The 10627-nt window shown below is 35.6% G+C and overlaps 1 protein-coding gene across 1 annotated transcript in view; it reads left to right on the top strand.

The window, feature by feature from the left end:
• The window catches only part of LOC107657744 (matrix metalloproteinase-16-like), a 57131-nt gene that overhangs the window by 22181 nt on the left and 24323 nt on the right, over positions 1-10627 (top strand). Inside the window, exon 4 of the mRNA XM_016445968.1 lies at positions 1023-1120. Coding sequence (XP_016301454.1) covers positions 1023-1120 — 98 coding nt within the window. The remainder of the gene's footprint in view (positions 1-1022; positions 1121-10627) is intronic.

Genomic DNA, 10627 nt, shown 5'->3' with positions numbered 1-10627 from the left:
CAAAACAGATGTTCTTAGCAGGTATGAGCTGTAATGGCACAGCTCTATTCTGGAAAAGGGGGTGGGGAGCAGCAGCTCATTTGCATTTAAAGACACAGGCCCGAAAAACAGCATGTTTCTGCTTCCACTCAAAATAGGCATTTTCAAAATGATATAATAAATGATCTGTGGAGTATTTTGAGCTGAAGCTTCACAGACACATTATGGGGACACCAGAGACTTATATTACATATTGTAAAAAGGGGCATAATATGTCTCCTTTAAGTCACATTTCTGAGATATAAAATATTGTGAGATATAAAGTTGCAATTGTGAGATATAAAATCACATGTAAAATATAAAATATGTAGTTGTGATATAAAAAGTCACAATTGTGAGAAAGTTGTAATTATGAGATGACAAAGTCACAACTGACAGATATAAAGTCAGATTTTGACATAAAAGATCAAAGTGAGATTTTAAGATATAAAATACTTGTCAGAAATAAGAAATATTAAGTCACATTTTGAGATATAAAAATACTGTGAGAAAATACATTTTATTACACATTTTAAAATATATAGCTGTGATTAAAAAACAAAAAGCAATTGTGAGATACAAAGTCATATTCTACAATATAAAATAACATTCGTGAGACATTAAGTCACAATTACAAAAAATACAGTTGCAGTTTTATTTATTTTTACTCCAAGGCAGAAAAAAGGCCTCCATACTTCTATATTGTCTCTTTTAAATCTAACTGGCCTCTCATCCTCCATTTCCCCTGCACTCATTCCTAGTTCTATATTTTCTACACTTGCCATCCTGCTATTACAGGTAGCCTTTTATCATGTCTCGCTCATTCACCACATTTCAAATTGTTGCCATTTCTGACATCTATCCTATAATAGGCCTACTTGCATACACTCACAAACACTCACAAAGCACACAGTCAACAGGAGACAACACTCTGCCAGTTGCCGGGGAGGTGGCGATCCGTTGCCGGGCACAGTTGTTGTGTTTGTTTTGTTGAGGGATTACAGCTCTCTGAAGTCTCACGTGAGCCGACACTTCCACTCTCTGATTGTGGACATCCTCTCTACCTCTTCTCCGTCTCGCTGTCTTGTCAGGGAGTTCAGCTGTAAGTAGGTCAGCCAGTGTGTAAAGCAGTAAGTGACGGGGATTCTGGGAGTATAATAAGGGGGACATAGCTCATAAGATGTTTAGTCTGGGTTAGGGGGACAAACTACACACAAAAATGCGATTTTCTGGCTATTTTTTGAAATTCTTACCTTCTCTTTCACTCGTATCGCCCTGCTTGGTTTCAGAAACAGACACAGAACATTACGGCTGGGCTGTGGAACTGTGTGTGTGTGTGTGTGAAGGAGAGCAGTTAGACCTCACAGCAGGAACAATCTCCTGGTCTCGTTCTAGGCTGAGAGAAAGAGAGATTGTCTGGGATGATAAAGGTGAAATGCACAGAACAGAGCGAGAAAACCATTTGTTTACAACTGCAGCTGCACTTTAGCATCAAAATTGTGAACAGATGAAGCTGTGTAGCTTCTTTCCTGCTGCTATGGACATCATGGTGAGGTGGTTTAAGATGAACCAAAAAGGTTAGGTTCAAACCAACAAGTCAAGGTTTAGCTAACATGGACCTATATTAGCCTGTGCTAGTCAATGCCACAATTACATTCTGCCATCAAGAAGCATATTTTTCCACTGATGACCATTCACAAATTAGATTTAAACATCCAGAGTTTAGTGTCATTATTATTATTGCTTTATTTTTAAAATTTTTAATGCCAAAGACCCCCAAATATTATGATCTCCCTTCCTGAAATAGACATTTGTAAAGACATTTGTGAAAAATGTGTGTTTTTGTGATTTGAATAAAATAATAAAATAAATAAAATATTAATAAATTCAATAAATGAATAATATATTATGTATTGTATTTAATAAAAATAAATAAAATATTAAGTTTGACATTATACAGATGTTTCCCAAATTAACAGTCTTTTGTATTGTCATTGTATTAAAGCAAATTATTAAAATATTATATGAATTATATGATTTATGTTTAAGTATAGTATTATATAAAATATTTGCTTTTTAATATTGTTAGATTAAATATTTAATAACATTTTTAATTTTGTAATGCACTTTTTACAATAAATGTTTTGTCATGATTTCTAACTTTAGAATTGCTGACTCAAATTCTGTAAATATGTTAAATAATTGAATATTTAAATGTAATAAATAACTGTAATATAAGCATTATAAATACTTAACATTTAAATTATATTTAATTTAATTTAATTTAAAACATTTATGCCTGAGGAAGTTCAACTGAACGAAACATTGCTTTAAAAAAATACAATTTTGTGATTATGCAAGTTTTAATAGCGTAGCATTTGTTAATTTTTTCAAGTTTATATTGGACTTTTATCAGACGCACATATGTTACAATTCAGTGGGGCACTATATTTTTTATTTTTAAATTTGTATTTAAAAATAAATAAAACTATTACAGTATGTTAACACGTTAATTGACATCCCTAAAAAAGATTTTACAATTTTTAATTTTTTTTTTACTTAATAGATACCACAGATCCCAGACCCTAGTTTGAAATCCAGGCAGGCCCTGTCATCAAGATTTGCAAAATCTTGTTTTACACCAATTCAGATCTGCTTTCAGCAAACGAGAACCTGTATGTAACAAGAAAACCTGCAATATTTCCAGCTACTCATAGAGGCACCATACCTGCACATTATGCTCTTGAAAAGATAAGCATGTTTTGTTTTTCACCAAAATGTCCCCGGGGAGGGGTACGCACAGGCGAACACGGATTTCGACAGATTTTGAATTTTTTTGTGCTCTTATGTTGATGCGATAACATCGGCTACAGTGGAAAATATGGAACATTCATGTGGCTGCACTCTTGCAGGAAATTAAAATTCCAGAGTGATATTTTCTCTCCCTCACCCAAATCAGGGTGAGATGGGGTTTGCCGATTTAGAAAAACAATCGAGAGTGAGGAATGCCCTGAATGTTTCGTGAATCAGGAGACATGCTTAAAGAATCTAAAAATTACACCTACATTTCCGATGAACACATTTAGTCACACGTGTGGGGCCATGCACAAGAGCAGGCAGGAACCGTGGCTCGTGTCAGAGCGGTGAGAGGGAGGAACATCTGAACATCTGTGTTCAGAACAAGCTCTGCTGGAAGAGAATAACTTGCAAGATAAGGGTGGATGATAAAATAAATGTGAAGAGGAACTTTTGTTTTGCAAATCCACATGGGTCAGTTGGCTGTCAGCATAGAGAAATGTGTGTAGAAATATGGATTAGAGTGGGTTGTCGACAGACGGATGGATGGATGGATGGATGGATGGATGGATTGTACCTAAAAAAATATATCAGTTTTCTCAGAAATATTAAGAAGCACAGCTGTTTTCAACATCGATAATAATAAGAATTCAGAATATTAGAATGATTTCTGGCTCCTGAAAATTGAGCTTTGCCATGGAATAAATTAGATTTAAAATATATTAAAATAGAAATCAGTCATTTTAAATTTCAATAATATTTCACAAAAATACAGTTTTTTTAATCAAGTAAATCAAAATCATCAAATAAATAAAAATATGGATAGAAAATACTGATAGAAAAAAACTGATACAATCAACATTATCATCGTCATGGGGGCAGTAAAAAATAAAATCAACAAATCTTTGCCAAAGATTCACAATCTAATCAAATCCTGATGAATACAACACATTATAGAAGTTAAATGCAAATGCAATTTAATGTTGTCTTGAAACGGCTCCATTCATGTTGTGTCAGAATTACTGTAATTATGAGATGACAACTCTGAGACTCTGAGCCTTTCACATCCCCAGACTCTGAAATTATTCATTTCTATGGCAACTCTTATAACGGCGAAACAGATGCATGTGCGGCTTTGTTCCCGATGACATCAAAACGTAATCACTACATCAATTCACTTCTAAAAACATTGAAGAATAAACAAAGTGCATCAAATACTATTGATAAGAGAATTCAGCGCTTCCATAGTTCAACAAAAACTAAAAAAAAAAAAAGTTTTTTTTAATTTTTTTATGTGATATGTGATTAGAATGGCCTGCAGACTGTACTGTATGTGATCCATATCCTGTATGTGTAAGGAGAGCGACTCACACTGGTACACACCAGGCCTGCTCTCAAAATAGGCTCTCACCCACCGACTGGAGCATTAGCATTCCATGTGGATAGCAGCAGCACCTTCCGCCAGCACAGCCTGCCTCTCTCTCTGCATCTCTCACTTTGTCCCTCTCTTTCCATTCAAAATTTGCCTCACACAACATTGTAAGGCTTGGATAACTCGACGTACGTGTGTGTGTGTGTGTTTAAATACTGTCCTTAATCTCTCCTCTCTCTTGTGAGTGTCTGTCTCAAATCCACTTCCTCTGGATTCAGAACCAGCGTGTTTTTATTCATCCCTTGTTAGCTTGCTAAACTCAAAGGAGTCTTGAAATGCTGCCTTAGAATCTGTCTTCCTTCTTATAAGGCAGTTTTACAGCAACTTATGTGAATTTAGTGCAAATTGAGCTCATAAATATGGATTCTCATTAAGCTGTACTGGAAATACTGCTGTATGTAATTTGACGCTAACAAAAAAAGGCTGGGACAAGCGTAAATAAAGTCTATTCAGCATGTTGTCTAGTTCAAAATCGTACATCTGATCGCTTAGAAAAGTAACTGCACAGGTGTACTCAACAAGCTAAATGTTTTAAGGTAACATTCATGTCTGTAGCGCAAAAAAAAGAAGAAGCAAAGTTTAATAGGGTTCGAAGTAGAACTGTGTGATTTGGGGGGGAAATCAAATTGCAATTTTTCTGATAAAAATTGTGATTGCAATTTTTGTGATTTGCACAATTTGGCAAAAAATTATTTATCAACTATAATAACTATTATATAATAATTATAATTATATAATAATTGTTATTATTACTAGTAAAATTATTGAACAAACCAAGATATATTACTATTGCAATATTTCACTGGTGAAAAATCTAATTATAATTTTTCGGATAAAAATTGTGATTGCAATTTTTGTGATTTGCACAATTTGGCAAAAAATTATTTATCAACTATAATAACTATTATATAATAATTATAATTATATAATAATTGTTATTATTACTAGTAAAATTATTGAACAAACCAAGATATATTACTATTGCAATATTTCACTGGTGAAAAATCTAATTATAATTTTTCGGATAAAAATTGTGATTGCAATTTTTGTGATTTGCACAATTTGGCAAAAAATTATTTATCAACTATAATAACTATTATATAATAATTATAATTATATAATAATTGTTATTATTACTAGTAAAATAAAAAAATTGCTATTAAAAAAAAAACCTATTATTATTCATAAATAAAATAGTAATAATATTAATAAAATAACAATTAATAAAAAATAATATTAAATTAATAATTTAAATATGCAATACTAATATTTATGACTGTCTTATTTATTAATATTATTATTTTTTTTTTACATTTTTATACGTTAAAACACGCAGGAAGCCCAGTTGTCTTATAAGCATTTCTGTCTACAAGTTTGCGAAGATGGTTGCCATATGTTGAATTACCTTAAGCAGATTATAATATCCAAAAGAACATGCAGGGCATATATTTATTTAAAGAAATTGCAGCCTTTGAGATTTGATAATTGCATGATTGCGATTTCAGTTTTATAACTAATCTAAATATTTCTTAACAAATCTTTAGCCATGAGCAAGCATAAATATTCTCCAATAGCGCTGCGTTTTTAAGATGGTTTGTGTTCAAGGTCAGCATATTTATTGGATAGAGATCTGAATTTGAAACAGGACAAGCAGCGGTAGAGCCAAAGTAAAGGCCATAAGTCTAGACGTGAGAGCTGAACGAGAGGAAGAGAGGGGGGTTTGGACAGATGAAGAGAAAAGAGAGCCGGAGAGAGAAAGAGAGATGGCCCGAGCAGCTGTTCTCTCCACAATGCTTCATCTGTTCATGGGCACCGGCTCATTTCTTCACACCCAAGAATGAACCTGAACCTGATCTCTCCTGGAATCAGCCACGTGTAACAGAAGAACGGCAGGAATCCGAATACTCAGCGCTCCCTCGTTCTCCATTCCTGATCCAATTACTCAGCGATGGCCTTCTCGAAGGTCTAACAAAAGCCCTCTTGTTCTCAACTTTCCCATGTTTTTAATCACCACTCATGTTGAAATGAAGACTAATAATGTTTCTCATCCATAATTAGCATTTCATATGGGATTCGTCTGGTTTGCAGTTCAACTGTGTGTGCTTTATGATGCTAACCGCTAGGCCTACTGTTTTTATGGTCCACCGTGATTTTTCCATTGTTAGCATTGTGATCTTAGCGACATCTGTTTGCTAAGTACAGAATCAGATTGGGTTTGTTTGTGAGGTGCGATAGCAATGTTATGCAAAGGGTTTGCTGGCAAACTCTAATGGATTTGGTTAGCAGAGAATAGCATTAAGCTAGTCTATTTGTAGTGTTTGCTAGCAGGGTGTAATGACTTGTGTTAGCAGGGCGTAAAGAAGGGAACTAGAGCAATAGATTGGTGATTAGCATGAAACAGTTTCTGAGGAACGGAACAGGTATGAGAGCAATTCAACTTGAAAAGCTTTCAAAAATTTGTGTGAGATGCGAGTGTATGACGCCTAGAGAGATGTACACAAACAGTTAGCGATGTGCTTTAAGCTAAAACGAAGCAGCAATTAGTCAAATGTCCTACTTTATATGCTGCTAAAACTCATTTAGCAAACATTTTCAGAGGCAGGTGTGTAAGAAATGAGACTCTTTGTTGTTAATAGTACACCTGCAAATCAAATGCTAGCACTGCACCTGCAAAGATAAGTTTAGTGTTGCTATTGTGTTTCTGTATGCGTTATTGTTTGAGTCTCAGTTAGTTGAACGCCTTTATAGTTGCTGTGTGTTTTCAATTCAGTGTTTTTTTTCAATTTCATTATTCAGGTGTAAATTATTTTCCACACAGCACGTAACGAGCCTTGCTGAATGGTACATGCTACTTTTCTCAGCACTGATCGGAATGGACCAATTATAATCTGGGGGAAAAAAATAAGAGAGCGCTGCACTTGTCTATGCCAGTGATTCTTAACAATAATGACAAAGCTGCTTGTTTTCGACTTTTTTAACATAAAATGAGAGTTTCGATATATGTAATTAACCACAAATGTATAATATAATATAATATAATATAATATAATACACTTACTGAGGTGGAAACAAATAAATATTTTCCTTATATATATATATGATTATTTTAATATATTAATAATATATACATTTTAATATATTAAATATTGTTTAGTCATTTTGAGGCCCCCTTGTAGGTCCCGGCCAACCAGCTAACAAAATAAGAACGTTTTGCTATTCCCATTGTTCCCATTCATTTGAAAACAGTATTTCTGAAAGTTCTCTAAACATACAAAAAGTCCAGTTTTGTAAATAGCTATGCAAAGTTTAAGGGAACATTACTAGTACAAAGATTATCAGAATGTTACTTTTAAATGTTCTTTGAACATTCTAAAACAAGTAGTAACATTTAAAAGATGTCAGACGAACATCCAACTAAAACGTTTCAGATAAAAACACGTTCCATGAATCATGTATAAAAGTTTTTGTGCTAATATTTTAGAACATTATTTAAGACAAGATAAATTTGAATGAACATTCTATGCCATTTTGTAGTATAAATATTGTGAGTAGTCGGTTCACACTGAAAATTCCAAATTGGAAAAAGTGCAGTTTAAATACCCGGATGATGCAGTTAATTAACCAAAAAAATTTAAATAAATGATTGAAGTGTGAAATGTTAGACACTTCATGCACTCAACTGTCACAGCTTTAATTATGTAGCGGAGGAGAGGGGCTGTCAGACTCCTATAATAAATGACAAAATAACCATATAAAATTCATACACTACACAGCTGAGTACATAGTGCATGAGTGCATTGTGTATAGTAAGTGTAAATATAGGTGCATAGTGTATAACGCTCCCTGCTAACTGGGTATAAGGTTGAGAACCACTGGTCTGTGCTATTTTGTACTATAATTTAGTCTTTCTGCTGCACATAATGTCAAAAATACCTTATGTAGTAGAAAGGCTGAATTCGCTAAAGCCAACAGCAACACATCAAACTGGCACACTGGCTGAAACTAGTCAAACATTCACACCTATATAACTGTTTCACACAGTTTTGTTCATGATCTCCATATCATGGTGATGATACTACCGCAGAAGCTTATTGCGCAGAAGGAAAAAATCGTAGGGGAAAATCGAACACAGTTCACTTTAAAAGACGGGAAAAGCATTTCTCTCAAGGAGACCTGTTATGCCTCGGGCGTTTACTGTTTTCTCTGAAATCCTGTTGACAAGGCTGTAAGTGTGAGACACCGATAGCTTTACACCAGTGTAGAAACAGATTTAGCATTGTGCTAGCCAGACTATAAAGAGGAAGACAGTAACGAAGGTAAATGAATGAAATGGAGTTCTTGTCCTCTTAAAACATGCTTTCCATCCTTGTCCTCTTTCCTAAAACATGCTAAAAATGCTTTCCATCTTTAGTTGAACAGGCCGTTTGTCCTCCAGCAGAGAGGATATCCGAATGGGATATAAAAAGGGTGTAACGTGACCCGAGGGTATCCTGACTGATGTCTTTGTGTGTTTTGAAGATGCCTGGTGCCTCCGCGTCACAAATGTTCACACGCATTCACACGTTCTTGCCTTCCAAATTGCTCGCCGTTCCCTTGAGAAACACTGAGTGATGTCATATCCTTTGAAGGCTAATGAATCCCTGAAAGTTCATCAAGCCGTTCGCTGTTATGAAAATAATTTCCTGGCAGTGCACATGGCAGAAACGCTTGTCAGTCATTCAGCGGTTTGGGATGATCCACTTCGACATTTCCCATCTCGTGTTTGGAATTAAGCGGATGGATCCGTCATCTGTAATCAGAGCCCAGGTCTCTGGAGTCGTGTGTGTGTATGTGTCGGGCCGTGTGAGTAGGAAGTTCATCATGCGGATTAAAAAGGCATCGCTCATTTGACTACAAGCGAAACTGACATTAGAAAGAAGGTGTGTGTGTGTGAGAGAGAGAGCCAGAGAGAGAGAGAGAGAGAGAGAGAGAGATCAAAGTCATTATTTAAGAAAAGTGGGGGTTTTAGGTCATGGCAACCATACCAGGTCAAGTGGTTCTACGTATACACACCTGAAATAAAAAAAAGCAAAAAGCCATCTGCTAATATACAGTAGTTTGTGCATCATAATATCATTAAAGGCAGGTAAAGATGGTGTCTGAGTTTCTCAGAGGAGAACAGTGAAATACAGAGCAATCATTTATAGCTCAGAGCGCACCAAACCAACAGCAGAGAAATCACCACCTAGATAGATGTGAAAAAACTGCTATTTCCCTCACTCTCCCCTGAAGCATCTGTATAAACTCTCAAAGAAAGAAGAGAGAGAGAGAGAGAGAGAGAGAGAGAGAAAGGGAGGAACATTTTACATGTACCAACTTTTGTGTTTGTATCCCACACAAAAATGTGTACCATGGTATTACAATGGCATTGATAATGCAATGTTTTTTTGTTGTTGTTGTTCATTAGCTTACAAAAATACACTATGGCAGTACCATGGTGCAGAGATGGTAATATTATGGTACTTGGAAACGTACCTTAGTACCATGGCTTTTACATGATACTCCAAGGTACTTCCAAGAATAGCATGGTTCAGTTATGTTAAATGTCCAAAAAATACCTTTGTGCTTTTTGCAAGCTTATACCGTGGTAAAATCATAGTGATCTTTTAAGTATTTTTGCCGCACCTTAGAGTGCCATGATATCTTAAAGGGGTCATTGGACGCTACATGCACTTTTACAAGTTGTTTGAACTGAAATGTGTGTTGGCAGTGTGTGTACACAACCACCCTATAATGATAAAAATCCACCCAGAGGTTTTTTTTTAATCTACTAAAATTTTTCCCCCTTTCTCAAATCAAGCCGATCTCAGATACCTGTCTGTGTGACGTCACAAAAACAGGCCCCTCCCACGATAGTTTGATTGACAGTGGCATTTCAGCACAGACTGGACTGGTGTCTTACCTCAGACCCGCCCTGAGTGAGCTGTCATCAGTTTCACTTTTCATCAGTTTTCATTCATTGTTTCACCGCCGGAGCAGATGTATATGGCGTTATTTTAATGACAAATGTCGAGAGCGCATTATTGTAGCGCGAAAGCACATTAATACAATGCGCGAGCGCGAATCTCTCCGCTTGCGCGCGGATTTCCTTTGCTCTCGCACAAAACCGGACGCGCGCGCTCAGATAGACGCTGCTCTCGCCCGGAGAGAGTGCGCGCACTTAAAACATGTCTCCTCTCACTCAGACTGTGTCCTGTGCACTCTCAAATCTCTCTGTGCTCATGCGCTATAGATATTAATTCTTTTCGCACCTGAATTAAACATTGTCAAAGGTTATCATTATGCACTTTTAAAAAGTAGTCTCAAAACAGATTTGTGCAGGGCCTTTCCTTGATTTTTTTA

Source organism: Sinocyclocheilus anshuiensis, unplaced genomic scaffold (assembly GCF_001515605.1).
Source record: "Sinocyclocheilus anshuiensis isolate Anshui unplaced genomic scaffold, SAMN03320099.WGS_v1.1 scaffold119, whole genome shotgun sequence".
Classification (NCBI taxonomy): domain Eukaryota; kingdom Metazoa; phylum Chordata; class Actinopteri; order Cypriniformes; family Cyprinidae; genus Sinocyclocheilus; species Sinocyclocheilus anshuiensis.
The sequence above is the reverse complement of the archived record's forward strand: the minus strand, read 5'-3'. Positions and strand labels throughout refer to the sequence as shown.